At 39.6% G+C, this 18,811-nt stretch overlaps 1 protein-coding gene across 2 annotated transcripts in view; it reads right to left on the reverse strand.

The window, feature by feature from the left end:
* The window catches only part of USP32 (ubiquitin specific peptidase 32), a 287,630-nt gene that overhangs the window by 48,253 nt on the left and 220,566 nt on the right, over positions 1 to 18,811 (reverse strand). Inside the window, exons 15-18 of one of the 2 annotated variants that reach the window (XM_089676627.1) lie at positions 15,062 to 15,202; positions 10,179 to 10,296; positions 4,012 to 4,166; positions 2,448 to 2,529 (exon numbers count right to left, since the gene is read on the reverse strand). In XM_089676627.1, the coding sequence (XP_089532753.1) occupies positions 2,448 to 2,529; positions 4,012 to 4,166; positions 10,179 to 10,296; positions 15,062 to 15,202 (496 nt within the window). Of the gene's footprint in view, positions 1 to 2,447; positions 2,530 to 4,011; positions 4,167 to 10,136; positions 10,297 to 15,061; positions 15,203 to 18,811 lie in introns of both variants that reach the window. The other variant, XM_089676625.1, reaches the window with a different exon arrangement.

Raw genomic sequence — 18,811 nt, forward strand, 5'->3', positions numbered from 1 at the left:
ATTACAGGAGCCACTGACAAAGAAGATATCTTGTATTAATATATGTGGTCACTTAAAAGGAGTGGGTTCATGTCACAAAATAGTTAAGCTGGGCATTGGACCTTCTATGCACCTTCTCTTGCTCTATTGGTAGGAGTGTTAGATAGGTGTTTGGGAAGGGTGTGCCGGATTCTTTGAAATCCCTTAGAAACGGACAACTACATATTGATTTTCATGTATTGTTATATCTAGATTATATCTATGAACGCATCTATGGAATATACAATGTATGGATTAATCTACATATGAACATATGCATTACTTGTCTCCTGATTAAATAAGTGACTTATTGTTGCTTGTATCTTGGGTTTACCATCTCTCTCCCCCTTTTTTTATCTCCCCTTTCATTGGGTTTGTCTCTCTTTGCTCTTTGGAATAGGATACCATTTGGCCTGGGACATTGGGAGGGGTGTTGGCTATGTATACTCACTTGAGACCATTCTGCTGACTTCCAGTGTGGGTGCTTATGCCCTGCATCACCGTCTAAGTCGATATGTGAGTTTGCGGAGAACAGTTTCTTTTTTAAGGTTTTTCATGGAATCTATATTGTATGATTAATGATTTAAGTGTGTGTATATATGTCTATTTTCTTAGCTAAGGCAATTGATCTCTTCGTCTCCAATTTTTGGGTCCTGAAGAAGCTAACAAGCGAAACGTGTCGACCTTTGGAGTATACAATGCTATAGAAGACAATGCCGTTACTATTTGGGGCTGGTTAGCCATGTATTTTTTTAAATGATATCATTTTAAGATGCATCTCAAATAAATATGTAAATTTATGTATATACGTTTATCCGATACTGTACCAGTAAAGTGCCCTTATGTTCCTTTATGTTATTATGTTACATATGCTTGACAGAGTGTTTCTTGTGTTTACTATGACTCTTCACATATAGCATAGATGCTTCTGTGCATTGCATGTTTTAGGAGTGCCCCCATCACTGATGCACATGCTCCTCTACAGAATGTAGTAATATATTTAGTATCAGTGCCATAACAGCAACTGAAAAGGCAATTTTAACCTATATATTCAGCGTGTATCCCCACAAACTATTGATACTGTGTGGATAACGTGTTCATGCTGGTGGATACAGTGTGGTATTAAGTGAGCACACACGAGTGATTCAAGAATGCACAGCCCCCTCTCTTGGGCTGAACCTTCCACCATGTGAATACATTTTCAGCTAGAGGAAGTCATGATCTTGGATTTTAACTTCCCAAGGAAGAGGAAGTCATGGAAGAAGTATCAGGGATAGAGAAGAATTACTTCGATTAGTTAAAGGAAATCTGTCCAGAGGGAAATATGGGAGGTGACATTGTAAACATGTCTTTGAAAGTGCATGGTCTGGTTTTATGTATCATTACTTACTGAATTACTAAACTTAGTGCCCCAAAACTTGGTAAACTAGAAAGATAAGGATGACAGAATGGGAGCATGCACTTTCAGTAAGAAGAGGACAACCGGTAATCCTTAATTTCTCTCCTAACACGTCCTTTTAAAAAGACCTTTTGGCACTAGCGTTTTAAAATCACTTAATTCGAAGATGCGACTGTATGTGGTTAAGTACCAGGAGTAGTGTAAAGTGTAAAGCAGTCTTGTGTGCATAAACATATGCGCTGAGCACACACTATATGTTCAGAGAATATGTCATTTACATGAGAGGGCTTTACACAACCCCTGGAGCATAACCACATAGAGACATTTTCCAATGCATCTCAATGATCGGCCATACACAGCAGCTGCAGGTCCTGGGAAGGTGATTACACAGGCTCTGCACATTGTAAAGCTGTGTGCATAAAGCCTTACTTAAAAAGGATTCTAAAAGGTTTAAAATTGTTTTTTATAAACAAAAACAATTAACAAACATGGTATACTTACCTGCCCTGTGCAGTGGTTTTGCACAGAGCAGCCTGGATCCTCCTCTTGTTGAGTCCCTGATGGTGTTCCTGGCCCCTCCCTCCTGTAGGGTAACCCCACAGCAAGCAGCTTGCTATGGGGGCACCCGAGCATGCGCACTCCCCAGCTGCTACTCTGTGTGTCCATTCACACACGGTGCTGTGGCTTGGCTCCACCGTCTCACTCTTCTTATTGGCTCACTGGCTGTGATTGACAGCAGCCAATGAAGAGAGGGAGTCCCGTGATAGCCAAGACTCCAGTGCACATCGGTGAATCAAGAGGTGGCTTAGATGAGTACTGGGGGGAGGGGCTAGGAGGGGTGCTGCACAGAGAAGGTTTTTTACCTTTATGCATACAATGCATGAAGGTAAATAACCCTGAGCATTTACAACTACTTTAAGAGTATCACAAATAATAATTTAACAAACAAAAAGAAAAAGCAGCCCTAACATTGAAGCTACTATATGACAATATGTATGTATTCGTAAATCAAGCTGCTTTTACAATTTACCTTCTATTACCAAGTGCTGCTCATCCTGGATTTTAAGATATTCTAGTTTATGGTCTTCATCGTCCAAGAGAGTGAGGTAGTTCTAATGAAAATAAAGTACATGAGTGGACATTCCAAATACCTGTACATTTATACTCAAAGGTTAGCACAATAAAGACAAAAGTCTACATCCCCACATTGTCTAAAAGACTTTTGAAGAAACAAAGCAAGAATTTTGTAAGATGCACAATTCTAAAAGAATTACCCAACCAACAAGTTGATGCCAGTTGGGTTTTGAAGAAGGAAGGGTTGTGCCACCCCACAGCTCCCTGAGCTCCACTTCCTCTTCCCAGGACAGTGCGTCCCTTCCATCTTGGACAAGGCATATCATATGTACTTCACAGAAATACTTTGCATTCAGACATCACCTGATAGTCCGTGCAAAAGTGCTAAATGATTCAGGAAACAATAGCAAAAATGGTGCCAAAAACAAATGTATATGAGCAAACTGAGCTCATAATAATCAAATAATATGTTGGTGCAGAAAGTCTCTAGTGCAGGATTTCTACTTTCTCCTTATTGACCCCTGGTAATGTGAACCTTTTACTAAGCCATGGTCAAAAGATTCTGTCTCAACAAGAACCAAATTTATGGTCTAAGATACTTTTTGGAAATATTTTGCTAACTATATAGCATTACAGTCTAAGATACTTTTTGGAAATATTTTGCTAACTATATAGCATTAAAACATTTCTGAAGTCACACCTTTTTTTTGCATTTTGGACAAATTAGGAATGCGTTTAACCCGTCAGCATTTTCTGTAAGGGAACATTTTCTCTTAGGCAGCAATGACTGGACAGATTTTCTCATTGCAAGATTTATCCTCACCTCTTGTTCCCATGATAATTGTAACATTTTGGATTTTCCATCACCTTGTTTAAAAGATAAGTTCACCTTTTAACAAATGTGCATTAACGATTTTGTTGTTTTGGGAGTCTGGAAAGCACTGCACCAGCGATCAGCAGATTGCTGGTGCCATGCAGGACTCCTGCAGACCTGTCAGTGTATCTATGTGCTCATACCTCATACGGACAAGCATATACATCATATACACTCTGACAGGAAGAATCAATGAACTACCACAGCGCTCAACAGCACTATGGTAAGTTTACTGAGAACTATGATCTGTCAGCTACAAAGGCTGTCGGAACTTGTAGATTTCCCATTACAGAATACTGTGAATGAGTGACGTGGCCTAGCAAGCAGAGCAGACCCCCGCATTGCCAAGTTTTTTTGAAATTGTGACAGCTAATGAAGGAGAAGATCCCACTTCTAGAGGTCACAATGGGGCATCAGGGGCCAGTCACTGAATGTGAGTGCAAGATGTAACATGTTATCAAAGGTGAACTTATCCTTTAAGTGACAATGGTCACCCAAGACAAATAAAGAGGGTGGATAGCTTCTGCTTTGACACAGACAGTAATAAAACCTTGACAGGTGTTCTAACCCTTCTCCTTCCTATCCAAAGAAAAACTATTTTGATTTATATACATTTTAACAAAGAACACATCCAACCACTGATTACCTCACTATTATACAACCACAATCGCATGTCTTCTTCTTTGATTCGAAGTCGTTGGGAAAGATACTCATGGATTTCTTTTATGGTCTGCATTCTGCTAAAGCACCCAGTATACGCCAAAACTCTCTTCAGAGGAGCATTTGGAGATGGCACATTTCCTGTTTTCATAAAAAAGAAACATGACATGCATACTCATTCCTATCACCACTGTGTCAAGGTTTGTTGGCACATCACACATCTAAATTACACAGCTGGTTACATTCTTCTATTAACTGTATACAGATATAAGTGTCTGCAGGGCAGTCTTATTTCCTATATCCAGCAACAAGTAAGGTCATTTTAGGAAGACATCTTGAGTATCTGGCATGTCACTATACACAAAAGAACACACATACTTAGAGTGTATGTAAACCTTAAATCTCAGTTATTTTTGGTATCATGTCTCACTGTTTACAGTTTTCTTAAGCAAATAATTTTTTTTATGAAGCTGTATTAAATTTTCTTACCTGGAAATTCTGCCAGTAACAAAACTTCCAGTTTCATGCTGATCATGTTAGGCCGCTGCTTAAGTAGCAGCTGCCTGACGTTCTCCTTCAGTTGGTTGTAGGGTGGCCGAAAAAGTCATTTAATTCGGATGACTTATACAGTAAAACACTATGCCACGCATATTTGTGTTACTGTAAAACCCCTTTGAGTTCATTAAGGGACACAGGGTCAGAAGGAATTCTACGACAACTGGGTTATGGAATTCTAAGACAACTGGATTATACTGCTGCTTACAAGTGAATTGGACACTGATAAAAAGATGTTGGTCCACCAGGTATAACCCATCCCAGTCCCATCATGCTTCAGTTTTGAAAAGCCATATAAAGGTGGATCATAAAACAGAGGGAAGGGACACTTACTTTAAAGTGTGTACATATTACTTATCCTTGTCTGCGTTATTATGAGCTTGTATGAAAAAGGATTTTTCTGACTTTTTCATTATCCATTGAGTTCCTAGGCCTTTTTCCTAATTCCTCCTTTAGTCGAAAGTTTTGGTTTTTTTTTTGGGGGGGGGGGGGGAGTGGCAATGTCTCAGCTATGCATGTTATATCTTTAGAATTTTGTAGTCTACCCTCACATTATACAGTTTTTTCCAGGACAGATAGAGCTTTAATTTTAAATCAAATTTGGATATACCGTGTGTGTGTATATATAAATATCTTTCATTATTTCCTTGTTTTTTTATTGGGAGTAACAAAATTAGAAAATATGAACATTATAATAACATTAACATAAGATTAAATTGGGTTGATAAGGGCACAACATGGCATGAGAATGATGTGTTCACAGTTCTGGGATTGCTAAAAATGCAAATGACATTGCAATTACTTATGAGAATCTAATGTTTGTGCAGTGAAAGCAAATGGCATTCACATGATTTGACATCATTGCTGCTACCTGGGGATTCAATCTAAAGAGGAAATATTTGTAATTTATACACTCACCGGCCACTTTGTTATGTACATCTGTTCAGTTGTTTGGTAACACAAATTACTAATCAGCCAATTACATGGCAGCAACTCAGTACATTTAGGCATGGTGAAGATGACTTGCTGTAGTTAAACCAAGCATCAGATAGGGGAAGGAAGGGTATTTAAGTGACTATGAATGTGGCATTGTTGTTGGTGCCACACAGGCTGGTCTGAATATTTCAAAAACTGCTGATCTACTGGGATTTTAACGCACAACCTTCTCTAGGGTTTACAGAGAATGGTCCAAAAAAGAGAAAATATCCAGTGAGCGGCAGTTGTGTGGCGATATTAATGAGGTATTAATTAGAAAGGAAACCCAACTTGTGCTGGGTTTCCTGGGGGGTGGCGGGACATGAGGGTCCTCCATCTAGGGGAGGGGTTTCTTGTGGGGGTATTGGGGGGTTGAAAGGGTTGGTTGTGTCAGGGGTTGGGTGTTTGAGGGTTTTTGTCAGTTTAGTCCCAGTGGACCAACTCTATCCTTTGTCCATCCTTGAGGGTTCCCTCTTGATATCTCGGGGGGTAGAGTCCTCTGTCACGCAGGATTATGGCCTCTGATGGCCTATTACTGTTTATGGTGCATAATAAATTTCTTTTGAGGTTAGCCTTTTAGATGTGCAGCCTTTTTTCTTCCTCTCTTTTTGTTTTTTGCATATTGATTAGGTAGCACCCTTCCAGACATTCTGATGGTATCTCCACTTTTAGACACTGTACGTGGATTCCCCAGTGTTTCCCAATTCCCTTTTCCCTGATTTTTGGCATTCCCTTTTTAGATAACTGACAGTGTTCAGGAAATGCTTTCTCATGTATTTAATGTTTTACAATAAACAAAGGTTGAATTTTTACAAGAAGAAAAAAAAAAAAACACAGCTACCGCCATATAACGTCAATGAACACTGGATGTTTTTGCTATCTTCCTAGAAACTTTTCCTCCTAGTGGTGGCGCTTTGGCAGAAAAAACAATTGATGCTTGGAAACATATGTAAAGCTTTTAGGTGTGAAACACTTGGGTGTTAACTCAACTCATTGGGCAGAATAATAATTTATTCTGGCAACAAATTAATGTTCAAGTGCTAAACCACCTAGCGTTAACATGCGTTTACAGGTGTCAATCATTTTTTCTGCCAAAACTCTGCTGCTCCTGGACGTGCTAGCAGTGGGGAGGAGGGTTCTGCCTCTGAACTCCTCTAATCACATATGTGTGCATGGATTCATAAGCTAACATGCAGAGGCATTTAGAGACAGAAGACCAGACGCCCCTAAGAGCAACATCAAAAAGTCCAGTGTGCACAAGGATTAAAACATCAGTTTATAAACTTAAAAATTAAATTGATCCAAAGCCATTATAGTTTCCCTTTTAAGCTATTGACAGCAAAAATAAAGATGCCGCTTGTTCTTTTGTATTTACATTTGTATGGATTAAATGTTACCTTTAAAATACACTTCAAAAAGTGTCCATTCTGGCATGAGTAGATGGCATAGCCATTAGAAAACATACAAAAGCTCTATGCCTGCCAAGTGACATAGAAATGTTTATATGTATAAAAGCCTACTTTTGTCCTGTAGAGAACAGAACAAGAAACCCTCACTGAGATGCCAATTTAAGCTTTTAGCTAACAAAATTCCATCTGCTATTCCTGATGAAGCCTGAATATAAAACATTTACAAATATTAAACAGCTGGAAACCTCCAAACACTTTGGAACATTAATTTATAATGACCCTCTATCACAATTGTTCTCTACAGTTTAAGTTTCTAATTATTTCCCTATGTTCATTTTATGTGCCCTAAACTTAAAGAAATCCAGGTGAATATTTCCGCAAAGCAATGCATAATCAGGTCGCTAAGAAATTTGTAATTCATATGATTCTGTACAGAATATGCAAACCAGTGCATTTTTGTTTAGTAAAAAAAAAAAAAAAAAAAATGATACAGTTCTGCAAATGTAAAAAAAATATGTTTATGCGTAACAATATATTGAATAAACGTATACAAGATTGGATAAAGGCATGCAATATACTAATTTCACACAATGCTACACGAAACAGCATTCTGAGTAGCAAAGCAACAATGTTACCTTAACAATACCCCCAAACTGCAACATAATATCCCTTAAAAAAAGAAAAAGCAATTACAGATAAGAGGATTAGTTGTAAGATTACAGCAAGAAAGCGTATTTTTTTTTTAAAACCCAAGATTAATCACTGATTTGACAATAATTAGCGCAGAGCAAAAAAGAAAACAAAAACGTCACCATGATTCATTTAAAATTAAACAAGCTTTTAATTGGTGTGGTCAAAAATTAAAGTGTAAAATTGAATTGTGGTTGAAAGGTAAAATGAGCCACATATGCCAAAAGAAGGACATTTAGCTTCATTGTCTACAACCAAGGAATCAAATATTAGACTGGCTCTTTCAGCACTGAACACCGAGACCTACAGTCTGCACAAGAACAATTTTGGGTAGATTATTATGAAATTTATAGCTGGTCTTAAAGTATAACTAAAGGCAAAACTATTTTTTTTTTAATTTAGTTTTGGATAGAGTGGAGAGGGATTGGAACACCTGTCTGGTTTCTCTTGCAGTCAGTGCCACTGTTAGGGAGATTCACCCTTTCTATGTAGCCTGTTTATGGACTAAGTTCTCCTTCTGAAAAAAAAAAAAAAAATAAATGCCTATTTTTTCCAGGTAAAAAAATGTGCATTATTTTTTTTTCTAAGAAGCCTGCAGAGCAGCTCCTGCAGGCACTTACGGGCAGGCAGTTACTGAAGAGCAGGAAGAATCAATGGATTACCAGAGTGCTCACCAGCGCCCTCGCATTTCATTAATAACTACACGTCGTCAGCTCCATTGATGTGGGCACTCAAAAAAAGAAAATTGTGAATGAATGGTGCGGCCATGTGGGCGGAACGGGCGCAGGGAGAAGAACCCCTGCCTGCTGTCACAAGAAGGGGGTGAGAGGCTGCAGCTGCTGGAACATGTTACATGTTCTACCTTAAAAACGGGTGGAAGCTGGAACATGTTCCAAGAGGCGACATTTTTTTTTCACATTATCATCGAGATTGAATGTGAAATAAATCCTAAATTTTGGGTTGTCACCAGAACAATAGAAAGGAAATCCTCCAATGGGGACATTTTTGGTGACAACCAGGGATTTCCTCACATTGGAGGTATTAACTCCCTTCCGGTTTTGTCTATAGGACAAAAAATGAAGGGAAATCTCCCCAATGGGATACAGGTGGCATAAACATTTGACAGGAGTTATAGCCCTCCTTTACTCTATTCAAAGTAAAAAAAAAAAAAGCTTTGCCCTTAGAAATTCTCTAAAATAGAAACAAAGGGAAAACTTTTTTTTTTTTCATCTTGAATAGAGCAAAGGGAAGGGAGGGAACTCGTCAGTTTTTTTTGCCACCTGTGTTCCATTGGAGAAGAGTTCCATTCACGTCCTGTCTCATAGTCACAACAGGAAGTGAGAAGAATTCCCTCCAAACTAAAGGAAATCTCTGTTAGTCACTAGGGTAACCAGAACGTGTGTCCCCAGATGGAATATTTCCCTTCTATTCCTGTTATGATCACTACTCAAAATGTGGGATTTTCTTTCACTTTTAGTGATAACAGCCAGGAGTACCAGTAGTGAGGAAAAACCCCAACACACTGCAATAAAAACCCAACCGATGTTCTAATCCCTCTCCGCTCTATCTAAAACTAAAATTTTGCCTTCAGTTATACCTTTAACATCAATAACTGAAATATCATTATGTATTAAAAAAACAGAAAAGTGGTTGTAAAGCCTTAGATATACCCAGTGAAGTGACTGGGCTCAGGTGATGCACAGAAATTAAACAAATCCTCCTACATAAGTTGTACCTGTTTACTTGCAGGATCTCTTCTCTACATCTGTTCAATAGGCTGAAGTAACAAAGCTTATATGCGAGTTCCGAAAAAAGGGGACGGAGAGCTGAAATTACACTCTGTAGAACTCATTGAGGAGAGCTTTGAGAGCTGATTAAAGGGAAGAGACCCCCCCCTTCACATCTCACAGGAATAGAGCTAAGGCTGTCAATCTGCTGGAGGTCCCTACCCTGTCACCATTTTTCTCTTGGTGTCAGGAAAACTTTTCAGAAGTGACTCATGCTGATCGCAGAGGAATGAAGCAGCAGAGAGAAATGACAGTGTTCATAATTGAGACAAGTACACACACTATAGAGGGATATGCTTTGTTCAAATTACATGTGTGAGGTTTACAACCACTTTTAGTACAGCATCAACAAGATCTTACCAGGAACTGCAATTACTTCTACATAGCCACCAATAAAATGCAAAGATGCATCCAAATCTGAGAGGTGGCAGCAAGAAAATAATTCCACTTATGAAGTACCCTTAGCTGTATATGTTAAAAATAAATATATTTATATGATTATGAAAATATAAAAAAAAAAATAGCAAACATTCTGCAATTTACGGTCAATTTTTTGTTTGATTTAGAAAAGAAGAATTTTCTTGTGCATGACCTTAGGTTAAAGCCTCGTGAATTTAAAATGCAGGTTGCAGAGCTAGCAGGCATTACAGTGGCATAAAAAGTGCAATCCCATTCTTGCTGCATTCTTACATTACCTCTGGGTAAATGCTGAGGAAACATTCTTAGGCTCATCATACCCATATTCACCCAGATGTTAGATTGTTGTTGGCGGGTCGCAGGCTGCTGTCTCAAGAAAAGCAAATAACGTGGAAAGAGCTCCAGTTCTGGGAAGTTGGTTTTACTATTTCGAATTACCTAGTAAAAAATACAGCAAGACAAGGCATCTTTTTACATTTCATTTACATTTAAGTTGCAGTTAACATTTCCCAAACATAAACAATGTAGACAAAAAAGAAAAGATACCCACACATATTAACCCTTACAGGTTTGCTTTAATGTCCCCCCCCTGCAGTACAATCACATTTCCTTCACTCCCCCCACTGCCCTGTTTAGCCAATGGTATTGAAGAAAATACCCAGATATCGAGGACCACGTGACAGGACTGGTGCTTGTAACTAGCCTAGTCACACAGAATCAGGGAAAGACCTCAGATCTGTGCAAGCTCCAATTGGAGTGTCTTTCTTTGGTCCTAGCAGTTGACTATAAGCAGCCCTGAAACCCTGATGAAAGCAGGTGTGATTTTATTTCTCTGCTGTTTTACACAATGAACCACACTACCCTGGAAATAATAAATAGCTGCTTCCATCAGTGCCATTAATTCAGGTGCAACATTAATTCAGTATACAATAAATACATTTGTCGCTACAAAAGCTAACAATGTGACCCAATATTTAAAGAAATTATAAATATATTACTGTCTTAAAAGTCTTAGGCAGGTGTGAAAAAAAGCTGTAAATTAAGAATGCTTTCAGAAATAGAAGTGTTAATAGTTTATTTTGATAAATTAACAAAATGGACAGTAAATGAACAGAAGAGAAATTCAAATTAAATCAACATTTGGAGTGACCACCCTTTACCTTCAAAACAGCATCAATTCTTCTAGGTACACTTGAACACAGTTTTTAAAGGAACTCAGCAGGTAGGTAGCTCCAAACATCTTGGAGGACTAATCGCAGATCTTCTGTGGATGTAGGCTGCCTCAGATCCTTCTATCTATTCATGCACTCCCAGACAGACTCCATGATGTTAAGATCAGGGCTCTGTGGGAGCCAAAGCATCCCTTCCAGGACTATGAAAAGAATGTTCTTCTTTATGATGAAGATAGTTGACACTGGCTGTATGTTTAGGTTTATTGACCTGCTGCAGAATAAATTTAGTGACAATCACATGCCTTCCTGATGATATGGCATGATGGATATGTATCTGCCTGTATCTCTCAGCATTGAAGGCACGGTAGATGCTGACCAAATCTCCAAATATGTTTGCAGAAATGCAGCCCCAAATGTGCAGTGAACCTCAACCATGCTTCACTGTTGTCTGCAGACACTCAATATTGTATTGCTCTCCAGTCCATAACAAAGTGCCTCCTGCTACAGCCAAATTGATGCTGTTTTGAAGTCAAAGGGTGGTCACACCAAATATTGATTTGTTCTGTATTTCCCTTCTGTTCATTTACTTTCCATTTGGTTATTTGATAAAAATAAACTATTATCACCTGGATTTCTGAAAGCATTCTTAACTCATAGCATTTTTCACACAATTTCACAGTAGTGTGTGTGTATGTACAGTTGTGTTCAAAATAATAGCAGTGCATTGAAAAAAGTGAATAAAGCTCAAAATCCTTCTAATAGCTTTTATTTCCATACACCCAAATGCATTGGGAACACTACACATTCTATTCCAAATCAAAACATGAAGAAAAATATATCAAATTTGTGTTGTTCCTCTAAACAAATTGAAGAAAAGTAAATATTAGACTGTTCAAAAAAATAGCAGTGTTTGTATTCTTCTTTACAAACTCAAACATTCACTATATAAACTGAAAAATGTTTGACGATTTTGCTTTCCTTTGAATCACTTAATGAATATTTAGTTGTATAAGCACTGTTTCAGAGAACTGCTGTACATCTGTGTTGCATGGAGTCAACCAACTTCTGGCACCTGTGAACAGGTATTCCAGCCCAGGATGATTGGACTACATTCCACAGTTCTTCTCTATTTCTTGGTTTTGCCTCAGAAACTGCATTTTTGATGTCACCCCACAAGTTTTCTATTGGATTAAGATCCGGGGATTGGGCTGGCCACTCCATAACGTCAATCTTGTTGGTCTGGAACCAAGATGTTGCACGTTTACTGGTGTGTTTGGGGTCGTTCTCTTTGTAACAGTACTCACAGGTAACATTAGACCTTCTTTGATCTTCCTGGAGCTGATTGTTGGCTGAGTTCTTGCCATTTTGGCTATTCTTCTATCCATTTGAATGGTAGTTTTTCACTTTCTTCCACGTCTTTCAGATTTTGGTTGCTATTTTAAAGCATTTGCGATCATTTTAGCTGAGCAGCCTATCATTTTCTGCACTTCTTTATATGTTTTCCCCTCTCCAATCAACTTTATAATCAAGGTACGCTGTTCTTCTGAACAATGTCTGGAACGACCCATTTTCCTCAGAATTTCAGAGAGAAATGCACTTTAACCAGCATGTACAACATTTGCTGCCTTCCTTCCTTTCTTAAATAAGGGCAATAATTTCCACCTGTTTTTCAAAGAATGAATGACCTCACTAATAGAACTCCACACTGCTATTATTTTGAACATGCCCCTTTCAATGAGTGACTCAATTACACAGAATCAGCAGCATGCATGTCATGACTGTTGGGTCTGTTGGATTTCTATTACTCTACTACACCTGCTAGTAAATTATTTGCCATGAAGAAATATAATTTCTACCAAAAACAGTGATTGATCAGGTTAGTGATGTCTGACTGCTATTATTTTGAACACAACTGTATGTATGAATGGTATCAATTCCTTCATCCTCCAGAAACTGCCTGCATACTCTCGCCACATGAGGCCAGGCATTGTTGTGCACCAGGAGGAACCCAGGACCCACTGCACCAGTGTAGGGTCTGACAATGGGTTCAAGAATTTCATCCCGATACCTAATGGCAGTCAGGGTGCCATTGTCTTGCCTGTAGAGGTCTGTGCGTCCCTCCATGGATATGCCTCCCCAGTCCATTACTGATCCACCATCAAAACAGTCATGCTAAATGACAGGCAGCATAACGTTCTCCACAGCTTCTCCAGACCCTTTTATGTCTGTCACATGTGCTCTGGGTGAATCTGCTCTCATCTGTGAAAAGCAAAGGCAGCCAACTCTGGTGTTCAATGGCAAATGCCAATCGAGCTCTATGGTGCCGGGCAGTGAGCACAGGGCCCACTAGAGGACGTTGGGCCCTCAGGCCACCCTCATGAAGTCTGTTTCTAATTGTTTGGTAATACACATTCACACCAGTGGCCTGCTGGAGGTCATTTTGTAGGGCTCTAGCAGTGTTCATCCTGTTCCTCCTTGCACAAAGCAGCAGATACTGGTCCTGCTGATGGGTTAAGGGCCTTCTATGGCCCTGTTTAGCTCTCCTAGAGTTGCTCTTGAGACTGTGCTGGGAGACACAGAAAACCTTCTGGCAATGGCATGTATTGCCATCCTGAAGGAGTTGGGACTGCCTGTGCAAGCTCTGCAGGGTCCAGGTACCGCCTCATGTTACCAATTGTGACGCGGACCCTAGCCAAATGCAAAACTAGTGAAAAACACACACTCAGAATAGATGAGTAGGGAAAATAATGTCAGTGGTTTCCACCTGTAAAACCATTCCTGTTTTGGGGGTTGTCTCACTGTTGCCCATCTAATGCACCTGTTGTTAATTTCATTAACACCAAAGCAGCTGAAACAGATTAACAACCCCCTCTGCTACTTAACTGACCAGATCAATAGCCCAGGAGTTTAATTGACTTGTTTGCTATACTCTGATTAAAAAGTGTGCCTTCAATTTGTTTGAGCAGTGTATATTTGATTAAAAAGTGTTCCTTTAAATTTTTTTGAGCAGTGTATATAATATACACTGCTCAAACAAATTGAAGGCACACTTTTTAATCAAAGTATAGCATCAAGTCAATTAAACTCCTGTTGTGCGTGTGTATACACACACATACACACACACACACACACACACACATATATATATATATACACACACACACATAAACACATGCACATTTTTTATTTATTTTTTTAGCAGAACTATACTTGCTTCTATTTTTGCCTTGTTCAGTTCAGCTGTGAAAATTAAACATAGAAGCTGATGTACAAATGTTCAGATTTTGGCTGCTCCAGTTTTAATAAATTTCCCCCACAGTGGTCAGATTTAGTTTACAATGGATAATGAGATCTGTCAGCACAGTACACACAGGGTTAATTAAGGCAAACTAACTCCACAGACCCCTCTGCATGCGCAGGAAAACTTCAATTTTGTATTTTTCCAGAAGGTAAAATATAAATAATTGAGTGTTATCCAAATTTGGCTACAAAAGTTGAATTACACTTTTTCAGCAGAACGTAAATCAGACCGTTAAATACATAGTTGGAATTTGGAATTATGTAATATACTGTATGTTTAATGTTTACAAGCCAAATTCTTACAATGTATCTGTCCTAAGAAAGGGTTATAAATCTAAAATCTGGCCTTTGGCATTGTATGATAAGGAGGGGAAATTCAGTGTGTTTCTTTTTGTAAAGTGGGGATAGACTGAGTTTCCTCTGTGCCCAAGGCCTGCTCCAAACAAACACCTAGAAAAATATTAATTATTTTTATACATTGTGTGCATAGTGGGGTCTTCTCAAATTTGATTGCAGAATTGAAAAAGCATCTCACAAGAAGTCTCAGTGATAAATATACTGTTCCTAGGACTATAATCTAAAACAATTATGACTTTTAAAACAATAAGTAAAGTCAATAAAAATATACATCTGAAAAAAATGTGTGCCAAAGCAATTGCAGTTATCGTTATCTCAGATACATACTCAGTAGCGAATATTAACTATGAATTCCAGGACTGACTGTTACTTACTGGTCGAGGTAAAGACAGGTTTGCTCCATACCAATGATACAGTGCCCTCCACACGGGTTCTGGTACAATTTCATAATCCTTTCCATGGACTAGAGAAGGATTCTGTTTCAATCTTCCACCTTCCAATGTCAAAGAAGGGACCTTGGGAAAATAAAATCTTTTATAAAAAAAATGCATTGCAAACTGGATTGTGTCTCCAGATATTACATGTTTACTATACACAAAAAAACCCTCCAAACAATATTTTGCACGGCATGCTGTTGACCATATCATTTCAGCCTAATAAACCTCATCTGTATGGGTCAGAAGGATCTGGTAACAATGTGAAGTGCCACAGAGGAGCCTTTGATAGAGCATAGAGTACTAGTAATACACTTTACAAAATCCTCACTTGGAATCATATGCAAATAATCCTCTCCAAAATAGGGCTTCTACAGTGCCTTAAAAAAATATTCATACCTCTAGAAATTTTCCACATTTTGTCTTCATATTGCCTTCAGAAGTCACCTAATTAGTAAATAGAGTCCACCTGTGTGTAATTTAATCTCAGTATAAATACAGTTGTGAAGCCCTCCGAGGTTTGAAAGAGAACATTTCGTGAATAAACAGCATCACGAAAGACAAGGAACACACCAGACAGGTCAGGGATAAAGTTGTGGAGAAGTTTAACGCAGGGTTAGGATATAAAAAAATTATCCCAAGCTTTGAACATCTCACAGAGCACTGTTCAATCCATCATCCGAAAATGGAAAGAGTATGGCACAACTGCAAACCTACCAAAACATGGCCGTCCACCTAAACTGACAGGCCGGGACCACTCACTCCAATGGCGGTCGCAGGGTTATTGCCTCCTTGAATGCCGAGGTGTTCGACTCTGTGGAGTGGGACTTCCTCTGGAAGGTGATGAAACGATTTGCTTTTGGGCCTTGTTTTCTTTGGTGGCTGCATTTGCTGTACCAGGTTCCAGTGGCCCGTATTCAGACCAGTGGCTGGCTTTCTGAGCCTTTCCCTCTACGTGACACTAGACAAGAGTGTCCCCTGCCCCCCTCCCTTTTTGCCCTGGAATTAGAACCCTTGACTATACGGATTCAGAACTGTAACTTAGTTGAGGGTTTTAATGTGGGCCCCCTCGAGGAGAAGATCTCACTTTATGCTGACAATGCATTTCTTTACCTTCATGATGCGGGGTCATTCTTGCAGGCAGCCCTGGCTATTTTTGATGAGTTTGGACATTACTCTGGGGTCCGTATAAACTGGACCAAATCGATACTGTTCCACTTAGATGTCGGAGCATGGGCAACAGTGGAGGCTACCCCGCTGTAGTGGGTGGACCAGTTCAAATATTTGGGAAATTAAGTGAAGTGGGATCCCTTCCAGACTAACCTTTGTCCTTTACTGACACAACTGAGGGATATGTATGGAGTACACTACCGCTGAACTCCTGGACCGTATCAATATTCTCAAGATGATTATATTACCCAAGTTCAATTGCCTCACCTTAATACCTGGCCTCTTTTTTTAAGGACGTGGAAACCTGTGTAGGCACCTTCTTATGGGGAGGGGGGGTGCGTCACCTCGTCTGGCTAGGTCCACACTCCAGCTTCCGGTGTGCTGTGGTGGCTTGGCGTTGCCCAAGCTTCTAATTTACTACTGGGCAGCCGCGCTGGTGTCTGTTCAGTGGTGGTTTCTCCACTCCTGGACTAATGCTGCAGTATATCTTGAGGCAGTTCTTCTGGGCTCACTCCAAGAACTGGGCAACTTGGTCGGGATCCTAAAGCTTATGCTGACCTGCCAAACCTCACCAGGATGTCTCTTAAGGTCTAGACTGCCACTAGGAAGCGTTTCCTACAGCCAGGACACTGGTCTGCATAACATCCACTGCGGGGGAATCCCACACTCCCTTTAGCCTGCTGCCTGATCCACACCTTTGGGCCTGATTCGGTATTAAAACTTTATGAAATGTCTTTGCCTCGGGATCCCTACTCTCCTTTAGAGACCTTCAGAATACAGTTAGGCTTCCTAGTACCTAGATGATTCAGGTACTTCCAGCTACAACATACAGTAAGAACCTAGTTCCCAGTACCCCCTCAGTTAACCACTGAGCCTCTACTGAGGATCTCCTGGCCCAGGAATCCCTCTCCAAACCACTTTCCACCCTTTATTCGGCTTTACTCTGTGTGGACTGCCCCAAAATGAAGGCCCTCCGGGAGGCCTGGAAAGTGGATATCCCAACTCTAGATAGGGAGGACTGTTTTGAGGATAGTTCGAGATTGGTGATCTCTTCTAAGGATAAATTGATCCAAACGAAATTCCTACACAGAGTGTATTATACGCCTCAAAAGCTGCCTAGGATATATCCCAAGGTCCTCAAACTGTCTTGGATGTCACAGGTTTAGGTATACTCACGTCCATATGTTCTGGGATTGTCCAGAGGTATCCAGGTTCTGGGCGGCGGTGTTTGAGCTTGTCAGTCGCCGCCTGCAGCTGACCTTACCAGTCTCGCCAACCTTGGCACTGCTTAGTATCCAGGATGATGAGCAGAGGCCCCAGTACACTAATCTATTGATCTCTTACCTACTATACTATGCCAAAAAAGAAAATGGAATGCATCCTCCACCCTCTAAATAGACACCTAGGAAAAATCTGTTTACTATGTTCTTCCTATGTACAAATTGACATTAATAGAAATTGGCCACTGAAATTTGATGGGGTATCGCAGCTGTGGCTGGACCAATGAATGAGCCCCTCTTGTAGGAATTCCACCCTGGTACAGGTATGGGCATGGCTGCGATCCCTCCTCGCTTGCATTCCAGGTCGCATGAGAATGATACTGTACTCTTATATGCATATATCCTCTGCTTTTATGCTGTATTGTATTAGACCACCTGTATGTGATTTTAGTTGCATCGCTTGTCTGTTTGGAATGGGCAAACATTTCACTCTATAGATGTGAAAAGCTGGCAGAGACATACCAAAAAAGACTTGCAGTTGTAATTGCAGTGAAAGGTGGCTCTACACAGTTATGACTCCGGGGAGCGGAATACAAATGCACACCAGACTTTTCAGATATTAATTTGTAAAAAAAATTGAAAACCATTAATCATTTTCCTTCCACTTCACAATTATGTGCCACTTTGTGTTGGTCTATCATATAAAATTCCAATAAAATACATTTACATTTTTGGTTTTAACATGACAAAATGTGAAAAATTTCAAGGGGTATGAATACTTTTTCAAGGCACTGTAGGTGATGTCATGTTCCTGAAATAAACTACCATTAGGTAATTATTTTTTTTCTATATCATATTACCAAGCAAATTGATCAAGCAACAATGGTGGACAGATTGTGATATACCTGGCCATTATTAGTCATGGCCAAATCTCAAAAATTCTGAGACTGAATGCCCATTTTGTAGTTTACATACACAGAAAGAAAAAATAACCAAGTAGCACACTCACAGAAGAAGCTACTGAATGAATGCCACAAGCATTGTGACAATTCAATACCCACTTAATGCTGCTGATTACATATCAATTTCAGCAGCAGCTTTATTTGTTTTTAACACCTGACTGGGTCTAAAATGGATTTTTCTCATGATCATATGGCCGAGCAGTCAAGTGGGGCTTTAGGTTGTAGGAAAACTGCAGAGCCTTGACCTGTAGAATTTGCCCTCCTTTGTTGAACCATTCATTTGTTAAGAGGTTGCTTTTAACCCTCAATGTACAGGTTTTTGCATTCCTCACTACAGT

Source organism: Staurois parvus, unplaced genomic scaffold (genome assembly GCF_062004578.1).
Source record: "Staurois parvus isolate SC_StPar_1 unplaced genomic scaffold, SC_StPar_1.0 ptg000172l, whole genome shotgun sequence".
Lineage (NCBI taxonomy): Eukaryota > Metazoa > Chordata > Amphibia > Anura > Ranidae > Staurois > Staurois parvus.